This window comes from Myotis yumanensis, unplaced genomic scaffold, assembly GCF_028538775.1.
Source record: "Myotis yumanensis isolate MYYU_CA2020_CCGP unplaced genomic scaffold, mMyoYum1.0.hap1 SCAF_5, whole genome shotgun sequence".
NCBI classification, from domain to species: Eukaryota; Metazoa; Chordata; class Mammalia; order Chiroptera; family Vespertilionidae; genus Myotis; species Myotis yumanensis.
The window spans coordinates 63,365,809-63,382,076 of record NW_027223756.1 but is presented as its reverse complement, the minus strand read 5'-3'; the positions used below and the strand labels follow the sequence as shown (position 1 = coordinate 63,382,076).

General features: G+C 39.6%; 1 protein-coding gene across 4 annotated transcripts in view; it reads left to right on the top strand.

Moving 5' to 3' along the window:
- FNIP2 (folliculin interacting protein 2) overlaps window positions 1-16,268 on the top strand; it is a 130,100-nt gene that overhangs the window by 109,984 nt on the left and 3,848 nt on the right. For all 4 annotated transcript variants that reach the window (XM_070415396.1, XM_070415398.1, XM_070415397.1 and 1 more), the window contains 2 exons: window positions 10,056-10,256; window positions 14,707-14,822. In XM_070415396.1, coding sequence (XP_070271497.1) covers window positions 10,056-10,256; window positions 14,707-14,822 — 317 coding nt within the window. The remainder of the gene's footprint in view (window positions 1-10,055; window positions 10,257-14,706; window positions 14,823-16,268) is intronic.

Below are 16,268 nucleotides of genomic sequence, written 5' to 3'. Positions count from 1 at the left end.
TGTGCACCTTTCCTTCCTTTGCATAAGGCCCTGTTGAACAAATTTCTGTTCATTTTTGGAGACCCAGTTCACATGTTGCCTCTTCTTTGAAACCATCCTAGGCACCCCTAGGTAGAACTCAACTACTCTCCCCCCTCCAGGCTCCTTAGCACATCGCTCTGTGCCTTTGTTTTCTGTCCCACTATGGTTGCAGGCACCTGGAAACTGGGAGCGGGGCAAGGGAGGCAGGGACTGACTTTCTTTCCTACCTCAGCACCTCGCCTGGTGCCTGGGAAGCGATGTGGCTATTTCCCATAGAACATGTGTTTCTTACTGTGGATAAAGTTATGCCGATTAGTGTCTCTTTCTTCTGAAGTAAAGAGAAATAGAAGTTAGTCTTTCTTTAAAAAATAAAAGAATAGAATAATGTGTTTAGACATGATGCCTGTGGCTTTTTGTGTTCATTTTCTTTACCTAAAAGATAGTGAAACGTTTATAATGGGTCTCTTGGGCTTCATTTCTCTTGCATTTTGTAAATATTAGATCATGACTAATTTTGATGTTTTCCCAAATTTTTGCACTGTGTACAAAATATTTGGACATCGATGCCGTTCTCTTCAAAAAAGCTACCAACCTTCTCACGTTTTATTTTGGAGTCGTGCACATCCTCCCATAATTTTATCCTGATGATCTTTTTCCACTTGGAGCACCTTTCCTTTCCTCAGCAAGTGACCGCCTGACAGGGCAGCCGTCCCCAAGGTGGCACACTGCATTGGCAAAGCCACAGGCTGACCTCGGGGGTCAGTCCAGTGAGCCTGGTGACCACAGTCACAGCCACAGGTCAGATGTTTCCTTTGTGCGCCCCCCACCCCACCCCACCCCGTCGCCTCACTTGACTCTTCCCTCTGCCCCCGGGTCCTGGCATCATGATGTCTTTGGCGTCTCAGAGTCCTCATGTTGATGTACCTACCTGGATCCCTCAGCGATAATGTCCCATCGTCCAGAATGATCGGTTTTCTCTTCTCCTCCACTGTATTACAACTCTTAAGCCTTTAATGGCTGACATTGAGCCTGCTTCTAAGAGAAACTTGTTATAAACAAATGTTTACAGAATTAGGGTAAGATGAATAAATATCTTCAGTATTTTCTTCTGTTAACAGCCTGTTTGATGAATAGAAATCTCTGATGGCGGTGTTTCAGGTGGCCTGGCCAACTTGCTTGGCCAGCAGCGGGGCAGGGAGGCTGGAGATGGCTTTGGGGGACGAGAAGGTTTATTTTTCTATTAGAAAATACTGAGTCCTTTTATGTACTGTGGGCTGTGTTTACAGCCACAGTCAGGATACGAGGTGGGAGGATTCCAGGAACACGTCGGGATACAGATGGTATGCCTCCCCTCTAAAACTATAAAAATAATGGATAAAATACTACCATCCCCACCCAGCCCCTTGTTATAAAACCTATATGCATGAGGGGAAAAAAGGGGGAGAATCTTTTCTGTGCCAGAAACACATAGAAATCAAAGCCAGGACAGTAAGTTTGGGCTGATGCAACAGCTGCCTTCTGGCGTCTCATACTGGATACAGCTCCTAGGAATCAGGTCTGGAGTTTATAAGATCCACTCAGGATGGGAGATGTCATCTCACACCTGGAATTGAGCCTTTTACCTAAAACCTGGAGCTTTAAAGAGGGGACTAGAAAACTCCAACCATAAACAGTGAAGCAGCAAAGGCACACATTGGAAAGTTGGGTGGGGAAAAATAAAGTCACCCATGGCAAATCAAACTCCAGGCCTGTGCTATGAGCAGGTTTGGGGTTCCGATTTATTTTACCCAAGTGACTGGGGAATCCCCGCCCGAGAAATAAACATCAAACCCCTGGGACTGGTAGAAGGAAGCACACTCACACTTACCAGCCACAGGCTATAAGACATATGGCTTCTTTTCCACTTCTCCACCTTATTGCAACTCTTAAGCCGTTAGTGACTGACACTGAATCTGTTTCCAAGAGACACATATAGCACATAAAACAAAACGAAGAACTCCCACCAAGATCAGCTCATGTTCAGAAATTACAAACCATGTCTGAGGACACCAGGAAAAGAGAGAGTGAGTCAATACAACCAGGAGAGTTAACACGCCTAGAACAATCCGAAATAACGTTCAAGTAATTGTGTTTAAAATGGTTACAGATTGAAAGGAGGAATTGGAACAGCTTTAATTTTAATGTTTTAAAATCTTCATTGCTGATAGTATTACATATGTTCCCCTTTCTCCCCCATGGACCTCTTCTAGCCTGCCTCTGCACTGGAACAGTTTTTAAAAGGTCATATGATGTAGTAAACTATCATAGATTTGTAAAAGAAGTAAAAAGAGCTTCTAAAATTGAAAAATGTGGTAATCGAAACTAAAACTCAAGGGTTAGAGAGCAGAGTAGATTAAATGCAGCTAGAGAGAATTAGAATTTGTGAAATGGAGGCCACATATCAAACCAACTCTTTAATTGTAGCTCTGAAACAAAACAAAAAAAAACCAAAACAAACAAACAAAAAGCATGGAAAAGCAAGTAGGAGACATAGAGGCTAGAATAAGGTGTTAAACTTGCCAGTACATTACTTCATATAGAATGATTAAGAAATTGACACTCAAATGATGGCCAAGAATCTTGTGTTATCCAGAATATTCCAGAGAAAAAGAAAAGGGGTAGGGAGGTACGTCCAACGATCTGAGACCTAAATCACCTGCTGGCTTTGTGTTTGCTGTCCAGTGGCTCGACCCTAGCAGTTAAATGTGCACTATTGTGACTAGTGGGCAGATTTCAGAGCTGGTTATGTGAACGGAAGTCTGTCTGCATTCCTGTTGTCTGTAAGACACGCGGGCTGGACATCTTTGAGGATTAACAAAGGGTCAGTTTAGAGTATGTTATTGGGCAGTGCCAGCTGTGTAAAGATGGGGACGTTTCTTAGCAAAGTCATTGTAGAGACAACTGTGTTTTCCCCTGTTGACGTTGAGAACATCATTCACACTTCTTTCAATCTTTTCTTCTGAGGGATTTACACCATAACAAGGTTTTAGGATTTCAAAGTCGGGGCCTTGGCAGGCTCTTCCAGCTAAAAGTTGGAAACACTTGAATGAGTTCCTAGATTCTATTTCTGACACACCAAGATACTTCGTAAGCACATATGTGTTTTGTCCTCAGTGTTCCTATCTGTGGAGCAGGACTGTGTTCCTGGCCATCCCACAGGGAAAAGGCATGATGAAGTAATAAGTAGTTATAGGGAGCATGTATGTGGGAATGGTTTTTTTCTGATCTTTAAGTTAAAAATAGGTAATTATGTGAAATGTTAGTCATTTAAATGTGGTACGCGGAAAACAAATATATTAATAATTGTGCGATGACTTAATAGAACTGTATTGAATCCAAAAGTAAAGAAATCTGAGTCGAGAATTGTTCAATGGAGCCAGCATATATTAGATATTTAGCACATGCCTAGTAATTTGTTAGGCTTATTTCAGAGGCTAAAGAACAAAAATAAAATGGGATTTCTCTCCTTGGGTTACTTATGAAATCACCGAGTAGACAAACAGATGTGAGATCAAGAACAAGTTAAGACAGTGGGATTAAACACCAAAATGTAGATGTTTCAGAAGTTAAAGGAAGAGCAGAGGATGTGGGGGTGGGGGATGGGTGGAGATGGGACCCAAACTGGGTCCTGGAAGGATTAGACATTTCAAAAGTAGCAGGGAAGACATTCTGGGCACAGCCCGAGGTGGGAGGCAGGGGTCCTCCCTGCCCGGAGAAGGTGTTTTCTTCTCGAGCCCTGGGAGGTAAATATGTAAAGGTGAAGGTGGGCCCAGACTGGAGAGCTTTAGGTATGGATAAAGAGACACTTGAACCTAAGTGTTTGGGTGATATGTACTGGAGTAAGTTTTTGAGTTGGTGAGGGAAATGACAATGTGGTATTTTAAGAAGTTTAAAGGTTTAGTGGACACGATTAATTTAGAGAGGGGGTGGTATAAGAAAGCTCATCAAACGTACCTAATAAGCATTAGGCACGTAGCTACATGTTTCATACATATGTATCTCACAGAAAGCCTCTGTGAATTAAACCTCACGGAAACTATGAATCAGGTACTATCACATTATACAGATGTAGAAACCGAGGCCCAGATTGAGTTGCTAAAGTCCCACAGCTAGTAAGTGACAGCATGCAAGCCCAGTCCGATCTGACTTCAGTGCCTTTGCTGTTATCTTACTGCCTTTTGTTGAAATGTCAGGACCACAGTTCTTCTGATCACCCAGGCATTACCTGTAGACCTGGCGTGTTCCTGGAAGTTTGAGGCAGGTGGAAGGCATGTGCACGGCAGCCAGAACAGTGTGTTTTGTGCCCTCAGAGATCTGATCCAGAACCTGGGTGTTGGAGTGTCCTAGGCACAACACTCCCAGGACACAGACCCACAAAGCCTAAGTGCCTGCGAATTACCCAGACTTGTTCTGTCGATTCCACAAGATATAATAAGCAAAAAGTACTTGAGAAACCTTTTAAGATCTATAACAGCATTTCATTTGTTCATTTATCTTGAGAAATCTGAACAGGAAAGTAGTTAGGATAAATTAGATATTGACTAGGTAGAGCTAAATAAATGATTGTTTCTAACTCTCATCAAGTAGAGCAAGGCAGAAATAATGGCATATTGTCGCTACTTCGTTCCTCTGGTGGAGACTGGCCATCCACCCTAACGACCACCTGCAGTTCTTTTATTTTTTATATATTTTTATTGATTTCAGAGAGGGAGAGAGAGAACCATCAATGATGAGAGAGAATCATTGATTAACTGCCTCCTGCACACTCCACACTGGGGATCGAGCCCGCATCCCCGGCATGTGCCCTGACTGGGAATCGAACCGTGACCTCCTGGTTCATATGTCACCGCTCAACCACTGATCCATGCTGCCTTTATTGATCTCCAGTGTTCATTCATCCTCCAGTCTCCATCAGAAGTTTATGAGTTGCCTGATTACGTTTCTGGGGGAGGCATGGAAAATGCTGGCAATGGTTTGTCTGGAAGAGGTGGCAAGAAGCATTAGGGGCTGTTGAGGGTTGGTAGCTCTGGGGTGCTACCTGGGTTAGTGGGCTGTGGACACTTGGAAGTCTCAGATTGTGGAGGAAGTAGAAACATACTGCAGACTCATTCTGATAAGAGAATTTAACAAACTCTGTGGGCAAGAAACGAACTTTAAAATTGATTCTCTTCAGGCTTGAGAGAAAAAGGGAAAATTAATATATGTGTCTATAAGGTTGGTAAAGCTTTCAACCAAACAAGCATTTTAAGTGGAAATGACTGTTTTTAATGTTAATATTTTCTTCAGATTTTCATTCAAAACTCAAATGTCAGAGGTTCTGTTTAATCTGAGACAGAAATGTTTGGGAAGAGAACTTTGGGTGGGGGGGGTGTTTAATATTAGGAAGACGATTCTTACTAAGTAATCTTACTTGCCAAGCTGATATTTATATTGTGTCTCCTTTTACAGAAGAGCCATAGGAAGCCAGACTCCTTTGGTTCATGTGTCAGTGTTGGGATGCAGCCAAGCCTCACCTGCTATTTCTTTTTTTCTAGTCCCCTCGCCTAAGCTCAAAACCCTAAGAATAGCAGATGGTTGAGTCAGGCATTTCACAGATGTTGGAATCATTCCATCTTATGTTTTATAGCATTTCTTTAAAGTACTGCTCCATGTATGTTATGGCTGAGAAATGTGTGTGTTTGTACCCTGATGTGCACGTGAATGTGATAAAATTGTGAACTTAAAAAATTGTCCTAGCCCTGGCCGGGTGGTTCAGTTGGTTGGAGTGTCATCCCATATACCAAAAGGTTGTGGGTTTGATTCCCGGTCAGGACACATACCTGTGTTGCAGGTTCCAGTTGGGGCACATATGGGAGGCAGCTGATTGATGTTTCTCTCTCATATCAATGTTTCTCCCTCCCTCCCTCCTTCCCTCTATCTCCCTTTCCCTCTCCCTTCTTGCCTATCTCTCTAAAATAATCAATAAACATATCCTCAGGTGAGGATAAAAAAAATCCCTAACAGGTTTCATTATTAATTGCTTCTAAAATTAAGATAAGGCTAATAGGAAAAAGTATTACAAATATACTACATGTAATTCAGTATTTCCTTTGTTTATTTGTGGTTCTCTATAAGCCTTAAAAGTAGAGCCTTTCCTAACAGGAACTTTAGTCAACACCGGGGCATAGGGTGTGTGTGGGTGTGCGTTTCTGTGATAAATCCAACCAGGGTCTTCTGGGTCTTAGAGTTCTTTAAATTCTAAAACTGTGATTTCCAACCAGTGTGCCGCAAGAATTTTTAAAACATGCAATATCTTACTAGTCAGGGGCACAACCTCTTTTCCCTTAGATTGTCAAATTAAAAAATGATATCAGTTAACACAACATCCAGTGTGAATAAATCAAAATTATATCTATTTTTTATCAGATTGACCAAAAAAAAATATTTTTGGTGTGCTGCAGAATTTTAGTAATTAGTTTATGTGCATCATGAGATTAAAAAGGTTGAAAATCACTCTTCTAAAATCTCAGAGATTAACTAATAAGCTCTTTAATGAGGTTGTGTTTCCTTTGGAAAGATATATCTCAGAAACTTCCAGAATCACTGGAACTTAAGCTTTAACTCTGTGCCCCAGTAGAAGTTTAAACCATATTACCTATGGGCAACTGGTCGCCCTGGTGCCCCCTTAAATGTAACTAAAGTTGTTGCTGATGTTATTTTTCTCTTTCTCCAGCATTCATTTATTTTTTCTCGACTATTTATATTTCCCTCCCATTTCCATCTGCCTTTAAAAAGTGTTCTTTTTTCAGTAAATAAGTGAGTAGCTACTGGATGATATAGTTAGATGGAGGCAATTGGGTTGCCCTGTGGAAATATTCAGGGGATTATGTGTTAGTTATTTAGTGGCCTGGGAAGGTGCAATTCTTTGAATATTTTAAAAATAATTTTCTAGAAACATTTAGCTGGTTCTTTTCTGTCCCTTGAGCCTGCATACATAAAATCAGCAGTACCTATGTTAGGGAATGGAGCATGCTCATCAATTCTGCCATTTGCTTGTGCTTAACTTGTTTCATATTACTTTAGTAACATTTTTCAAATACCAGATTTTATGTCAGGGGCTAAGAATACAGGGAACAAAGATTCAGCTCCCTGTTTTAAGGAATGGGCTCCCAAATTTCTGTCAGTCTATCCCAGCCCGTGGACCCATTCATCTTTCTTCGTTCCCCAGTTTCCACCTCACATGCTGCCTCTTTGCTCCAGTGATTTAAAAATGACTCATGCTCATTTTTCACGTTTGATTGTTTTTTACATTCTCTAGCCCATTTAGTTCCTCCTCTTAAAATAATTGAGCCAGTTCTCTGTCCCCTTCGTTATCATGTGTGAATCTGCAACCATCTGAAGTAACTCATGCTTGGAGAATCTCCCATCCATCACCTCCCAGGGAGCCTCATTGCTCCTATTCTGGCAGTTTATTGCTTAAAACAAAGCTCTTTGTGTTGTTGGTGGTGGTGGTACCATGTAACTTACAGTCTTTGTACTTTCCTTGGATTGACACACACTTTCCTTCCCTACTACGGTGGTGGGGAATCACTTAGGGAAATGATTTGAATTAGGAACTGGACCCAAATATCTACTGCAGATAATTAATCCATAAAAAAGCTAAACTCTCATATATATATATATGCATATGGTCAGTAATGATTATATATACTTTCAGAATATAAGTCCCTTGAAGGAAAGGTTCATATTATAGATCTGTTCTGTGCTATACCCAGCACACAGTGAATTTCTGATAAATGTAAAGCATTAAAGAGGATTGAGCTCAAAATACAAATGTTTTTCATTTCTTTTTTTAAATCTTTATTGTTGAAAGTATTACATATGTACCGTTTTCCCCCATTGACCTCTTCTAGGCCGCCCCTGCCCCCTGCCCCAGGCCTTCACCACCCTATTATCTGTGTCCATGTTTAATTTCTTTATTTCCATTTTCTTTGTTCATAAAGACCAGGTACATCAATGACAAGTCATTGTCATCTTGCTGTGAATTAATGACACATTGATTGAGCAAGAAGTTCCAGGAATTTGTAAAGGGAAGTCACTGAGGCTTTCCGTTTTGGAGAATGTGTATATGTATGTGTCGGAAGAGTAGGGGTGAGGGGCCACAAAACCCTTAGGTAAGAGTGGGAATGCAGGGTCATGTGTGAGAAAACTTTTCCACTGTTTGATTAACAAGTCTAGAAAATGAGAACCATTCTTAGGAAACTGGGATTCATTAATTCAGGAATCTGCTTTGTCAGATTCTTTATTTCTCATGTTTGAGAGTATTTGAACATACACTTACTAGTAAATAAATGTGGGACCATTAAACTTTGCCTGATTTGCTACTATTTCAATAAGAAAATATTCTAATCCCTGAAAGTTTCCCTCATGAACATAGTATAGGAAAGGGTGTTGGCCCCACAAAGTTTCCATTCAACCCACCAGTCACTTCTCCCATCTGTGAGAAAGGACACAAAGCTGGATAGACTTCCCTTCCAATGAAAAAGCCCACAACGAGGGAGCCACATCACCTGCTAAACTTGCTGTGTGACAGCATACCCCTTGGGTTCCTGTTGGTAGTCTTTTCACTACTAGTGTTAGATCTTAAACATCTCAGGTAATCATGATCTGAGGTAGGGCTGTGTATCTGTTTGGGTTCTTTGTTGTGAGTAGCAGAAACCAACTCTCAGTAATGTAGGCAAAAGGAACTGTATTGGAAGGATATTAAAGGTTCATAGAATTGATAAGAAGGCCAAAGAACTAATCTTAGAATAGACAGAAAACAAGGAAACTATGAAAGTCCAGGAACCAAGGACTAGGAAAGTGGTGGTGCCAACCATTCTTGTCCTCCTGACCACAGGGAAATCATGGGGAAGGAGCATCTAATTGGCCTAGCTTGGGTCATGCTAGCACACCCTGCTGGAGGAAGGGTGGGGCCTCCAGGTCTTATCTAAGAAAGTCATTCTCCGAAAGGAAATAAGGTTGCACTTACTGGGAGGAAGATATGCTAAAGTTGCCAAAAGCAACAGATGCCCACCACCAGGTAGTAGAAGGGATTGAGTTACAGAAGGAGGCAGTACCAGTTTTCCTTTGGTAAATGTTAGAAACATGTGCTTATGTCCATTGCCCAGAAGGTGTGTCTGTGTCTGTCCCGTATACTCTCTCTCTCTCTTAATTTGGGCCTAGAAGGACAGTCCTGTTATAATGTTGATTTGCACACATGTGGGATACTAAATATGAATATAAAAGGTGTTGGTGTTGAAGCAGTTTTATACTTTCATCAATTTTGAGAAATTGATTTTTTGGTAAGGCCCTCTTCCTTGACTAATTCAGTGTTTACCATTTGCCCTGTGGTACAGTTTACTAAGTTAACCCGCTCTATCCCTAAATCTCGGTTATTGAGGATTTTGTATTTTAAGTATGTTCTTCAGAAGCCATATTTTTTCCTTTTGGACTCTCCAGATAAATAAATTCACACCCCAGTCTGCTTTCAGTTGGTTGTTGGAGTTGATTTATGCACTTACTAAGTAAGCATTGCTTAGTGATTAAAACTATAAGGGAATATTAATTTACTCTGCCACACCTTCTTATTGGAGATATGGCAATAGAATCCTACACCTTATTCTAATATCTTATTTTCCATCTCAAGAGGAGAGTGCAGCCTTTCAAAAGGAAATGAATTTTAATATCCTGAATGTAGGGAGGGCACGTATCTTTTCCTTATGTATGAACATTTAATAACATTTATAGTGTACCTCCTGGGTATAAGAAAGAAACGATTAAATGCAGCTTTTATAAATTAATTTTTAAATGATGATTTAATGATGACACTCTTATTTTAGTCCCTGTAAATCTCTAAATTTCTGTAGCTCTTACCATCAGCTTCTGAACTGAGTCTAATCCTGGACAGAAACCCAGGACATTCCGAGGTCATTTGGAGTGTTGCGAAAACCTGACCCACTGTGCTTCTCTTCCAGCATCCAGTGCTTGACGAGCCCATAGCTGAAGCCGTCTGTATTATCGCAGACACGGACAAGTGGAGTGTGCAGGTGGCCACCAGTCAGAGGAAAGTGATGGACAGCACGAAACTAGGCCAGGATGTCCTGGTCTCTAGTCAGGTGTCCAGTTTACTTCAATCCATTTTACAGCTTTACAAGCTTCACCTCCCTGCTGATTTTGTAAGTATTTGTTCTCGCATCACCAAAGAAATATAGTTTAAAGACACTTTTTTTTTCTTTGCAATAATGGTTTTCATCTACTATTGATGATAAGTTTAAAAACACTTTTAACGATACTTTTTAAAATAATAAATTCACATGTATCCTTTTGGGTACAATTAGACGATAGTCTAAGTAAATATAGAATATTCAACATAAAACCAGCAAATGATAGACTTTAGAAACAATAGCCCTTCCATGAAAACAAATAACGTAGAGTGACAAATCTTTTTCAACAGGTACAGTTAAACCTCGGCTCTCGAACATCTCCCATCTTGAACATTTCGGTTTTGACAAGGTTGTTCATGGAAAAAAATGTCTAAGTCTTTGAACAAAAGTTTAGTTCTGGACCTGACAGCCCTTTCAGCTTAACAAAAAGCATCTCTTAGGCCACAAACAAAGGAGGGAATGCCAGTCAATTTACCTCTAAATCTTGGAAATTGTGCAGTGAATATTTTTGTGGGTTAGTTGTTGTTGTTGTTATTGTTGTTTTGCCTTTGTTGCTGGCAAAGTGGATGATTAGCACAATTTCAAAAGATAAAGAGGCCCTATCAACAATTAAAAATGTATATTAAAAAAATAAATAAAGAGGCCATCAGGAGTGCTTAGGGCAGTGATGGCGAACCTATGACATGCATGTCAGAGGTGACACGCAAACTCATTTTTTTGGTTGATTTTTCTTTGTTAAATGGCATTTAAATATATAAAATAAATATCAAAAATGTAAGTCTTTGTTTTACTATGGTTGCAAATATCAAAAAATTTCTATATGTGACACGGCACCAGAGTTAAGTTAGGGTTTTTCAAAATGCTGACACGCCGAGCTCAAAAGGTTCGCCATCACTGGCTTAGGGTATGAAAGAAAATGATCACAGGCAATTAAAGAGGTAGAAAAACTTGTTGATCGGATAAAGGAAAAGCAATTAGCTGGTGACTGCATTTCATTGATATGTGAAAAAGTGAAGATGCTGCATGTTGACCTCCTAAAAGACACCGCTGAAATGAGTCCTGAAAGTGATTCATTTAAGGCTAGTAGGTGGTTTGATAACTTTAAGAAAAGAAGTGCTTGTTTATAGGTAAAATAGTACATTAGACATGTACTATATATAAGAATGGTTAAAACAGGCAATGATTTGGGCATCTGGAACGAATTAATTCGATCTATAATATTTCTAATGGGGGGAAAAATTACTTGGTTTTTGAACAAATCACTTCTTGAACAGCCGTCCGGAATGAATTAAGTTAGAGAACCGAGGTTCCACTGTATATAGTAAAGTAAGTTAGATGTGGGGAGAGGGACAAGCATAAAGGGAAATTTTAAATCCTCCTTTGGAGAACGAATTGTTTTTCCTTTTATTAGATTCATATCAAGCACGCTGATTCCTGAAGGAATTGTAGTTTGTTTTCAGGGACCACCCTCACAAGTCATTAGCAGATAAAATAGAATATAGCTCATGTAAACACTTGAAATTCCAAAGTGCCATACCCATAGAAGATGGTATCAGTTATTCCTTTTCAAATGGGATTTTAAAATCACTTTCATGATGTTATATTAAATTCAAACAACGAATGAGCCATCAATTCCTAGAAAATTATCGACAGCTCTTCCTGAGTTATTGGAATTAATATACAAGGCAAATTCTCTTCAAGGTGTGTGTACATGTAGAGAGAGATTGAGAGAAAATATATTTAGAGGGGAAGGGAGAAAAGTGGGAGTGAGGCTTGAGGGCATCACTAGGAAAAACTTGGGGACATGGGCTTAGATATAAGTTACGCTCACCTTCTTTGCTCCTTCCTCCCTCTGCAGGCTTTTGCTCTCTAAAGAATAACCCCAAACCAGAACATTTGTTGTCTCCCTTCTGGCCTCCACAAAAGATACAGAGATATTTAACAACAAAGTTGGAAGCTGAATATTAATTACCTACGCTAATTGCTAATGGAGGGTAATTTTCCTGGGTTCTTATGGCTGAATCTACAGTGGTACCACATGCCTCAGAAATAGGATTTTTATGGCCATGAAGAAAGTGCTTTGAAATAACCCTCTGTTATTTCAATATAACCCACTGTCTAAGTAGACAGTGTGGCATAACAGTGACTGGGTTCAAGTCTAGGCTTTGCCATCAATCTGTTGTGTGATGGTGGACAAGTGTCTCTGAACCTCAGCTTTCTCATTTGTAACAAGCATGTTAAGAGAATCCTCTGAAAATTAGGGCTGAAGTACTTACTGCTTTTTCAGCGGTCAAAGCAGAGCCAGTGTACAGTAGTGGCCACTGCCTGGGCTTGAGAGTCCAATAGCCTAAAGTCAGACACAGGCTCAGCTGCTTCCTGTGTGACTTCTCAATTCCCTTGTCTGTAAAGCTGGGGATATAATAGAACCTAACTCATATGGTTAGAAAAAATTAAATGATTCACGTAAAGCACTTGGGATGGTGTTAGATGCTCTAAGCACTCAGGAGGCAGCTACTGTCCGTGTGATTGTTAATAACCACTTTCATAAAACAGGGTTAATGGTTGTAAAGACCAACACCACCTTTTCACTAAAATATTTATTTGGGCTTTAAACTGAAGTTTGCTCTTGCAGATCACCTGTCCCTGGGGTAATCGTGTGAGGAACTCTCAGGTTCCTATCATCTAACTTTTGTTCTATATTTAGAGTCGCTTTTTCTTCCTAGTAGCAAGTTGCATCAGGCTGATTTTGAGGCTGAAATCTCTTTTTCTGTAAGGGAAGGAAGATATGTTAGATTTTATAGTTTCTTACTGTTTTAAGTATTTACCAACTTTTATATTTTATTCTCTAATACATAGCCCTTGTTACTTTTGACATCTTCATTTTCCAACCAATAAATTACTGTAGCTGATTTTTTTCTTCATTTGGACCAAAATATGTTTAACCACTTAATAATATGCATGGCTTACTTAGCCTGACAAAACCAAGATCAGAAGAAATTTCATCTGCAGTTTAAAATTCACCTTAAAAATCATTTCAATGAAACATATGATTAAATGCCTATTAGAGCCATCAGTATAAAAGGGAAAGTAGCTATTTAAATTTTCAGAAATTAAAAATTAAAAAACCCCATCTCAGGTTTAAGATACCAGAAAGGAGAAGGAAAAACGGAAAAAATTCTATTTAATAATCAAGCCTTTTAAAAAAAAATCTAAATACTTTGATTTCAAAAATAGTATACATTCCATATAGACCAGTGTTTTCTTTATTTTGACATCACAGCATATAAGTTTCATGGAGACTATGAATACACTGCAGATTAACTATTCTAAAACACAAAGGATTCATGTAATGTGAATATTTTTTAATATTTTATAATATTCTTATTAAAATTTTTATATTTACTCCATAAGGAACTAAAACTTAACAGGAGGGAGAGCCTTTCACCACTAAACTCTGTTTATTTGGGGGACCATGTTCATGAGGATTGGTGAAGTCCTCCTTGCTTTGATTATTACTCTTAGTCACTTACCAGTTGTGTTTCATCCACCCAGCACAAGGCATTTAAGATTTTAAGCCAATGGAAAACTGAAAAGATTACATCTCTAATGGATACTTTTTCCATGTCACTGATCAGGCCAGATGGTCAAGATCAACATTCTCAAATGCATCTGTTAATCTTTTTTACCTTGAAAATAGCAGGCGTAATGGTCTAGAAGAAAATTATGTGTGATAGAATTACCCTTGCCAAAGCCATCAGGTGTCTTACTGAAGATGCTTGGAGAGCTCTTCCTGCCAAATGCAGAAGCATTTGCCTCTGGTGAAAGACACAGATGGTTGCTATTCTCTAAAAAATGAAGTTGGACACAATTCCAAGGGTAGTGATGTCCTGAAAATAATTGCCCTTTCTTTATTGTTTTTAAAGACCTAGTTAAAATAGACTCCAGAGCCAAAAAAAAAAAAACACTTCAAAATATACTTCTGAGAATGTATTGTGCCCAAATAATCTGATATGTAGGGAAATACTACTACAACAGAGATGTCCTTTACAATGTTTAGAACAAAAATGCAAATTGCTATGTGGTTAAGTAAATAATGGTAAATGCACATTCTTAAAAAAAAATTTAGCCATAAAATTACATTGATAAAGAATTTTTACTAACACAGGGAAAGGATTATTATAAAGTTTTTTAGAAGCACTTATAGAATGATTTCAACAAATGCTTTTTAGAAAAGACTAGAAGATAATATATGAAAATCTTATTAGTCATCGGAAGAAATAAACTTTGTTTTACAAAACCTGCTGGTGATAGGGTTTGAGATGGCTTGTAACTTTTTAAGGGTATTTGAAAGAGATTAGATTATAGTTATAGACTTAAGAATGAATCAGGAGAACCCTAGCTCTTTGAATGCTGGCAGAGGTTTCCATTCTAGCCCTCATTGTGAATGTTATTGGCTTCACAGTGCATCATGCATCTTGAAGATCGACTACAGGAGATGTATCTGAAAAGTAAGATGCTGTCTGAATATCTTCGTGGACACACACGAGTCCATGTGAAAGAATTAGGTGTCGTACTGGGGTGAGTTCGGTGAAGTGTCACCCTTTCTTCTCCCTGTGATGGGGCTGTCCCTAGCACTGTACCCACAGACCCATGTGCCTGTGCTGCTCTCCAATTAACAGCATGTTCCTTGTTTCTGATAGTGGAAATAAGCGCAAACTTTAAGCTGGTGGTACTTTATGTTAATCTTCTCCCTGGGTTATTTTATGTGTGAATGTGAAAAATTACACTCCACTCTGTTTGCCCATCTGTAGTCATTTCAGTAAGATGTCCAAGTCACAAGCTGTCCGATGCAACCATGTTGGGAGGCAGGGGCCTGCCTGCCTGTTCACGGGGGCTGGCTGTACCTTCCTCCCTGGGATGATAAGCCCACCAGGAGAGGAGACTTGCTTATGTTACTCATGTTGTACAGCATCTTCTTGAGGGTCTCTGACATGACTTCTCTAAAGAAGACGTGGGGACTTGTCCTCCTTACCTACCATGATGGTTCCCCTAATTTGGGCAAGAAAATATTGTATATGTGTTGTCGACCTTGAAATTTTCTTTTAAGCCGGATAATCAAAGTATCAAGACTCAGGCCTTTACTGTGTTTTTGTGTTTGGCTCTTAGAACTTCATGTTATACATTTTTCTTACATACCTCATTTTTAAAATATTTCCCCCTTTGGAGGCATTTGCTTTTGCAGTTAACTTACAGAGTATCTCTCGCTTGTATTTTTTTGTTTGTTTTTCTTAGTTCTGATTTAGATCTCTTAGTTCTGTTTCTTAGTGCTGATTTAGATGATTAGTGGGAATCATCCCCAGCCTCTCTAGCCCCTTCCCCACTGTCAGGGCCACAGTGTTCCCATGTGGCAGACCTGGAAGTAGACCTGCAGGGAGCATTACTGGAAAAGGCGTAGGAAAAACTTCATGAGGTCATTGAAATTTCATTTTTAATTTTTTGTGGAATTCAATGGAAAGATTAGGACTTATTTCACGGACTGAAGCACTCCTCCTTTTTTTCAGGACATTTGTCAGCATTTAGCCTGGCCCATGCTGCATCCGCCTCTGCTTTAAGAGAGGCCGCCAAAGCCAGGTCCATCAGATGCCATGTCTCTTGACTCAGCATCTGTTAGTGTTGCTTTCTCTCAGAATGTTGCTTAATGTTATCTAACTTGTATAACCTGTTGAACAAACCCCCAAGGTTTTTGAAGGAATTGCCACCATCATTTTCCTAAGACTAGTTGTAACTTAGGAGCAGAGTCTGTGTGCATTAGGGATGAATGAGGAGACAGTGGAGGAAACATTAAAGTATAACAATGAGGCTGTACAGGGAATACAGGAAAGTAATGGGATTGGACTCGGTGGCCCCTGCTGTGGAAGAACAGTTTTATGTCCACACGTGTGCCCAGCACACCTCCTGGCCTTTGTCCTCTGGTCATTGTCCACTAGGAAGTCATAATTAAAAGAACAGGTTTATCATCTTGCT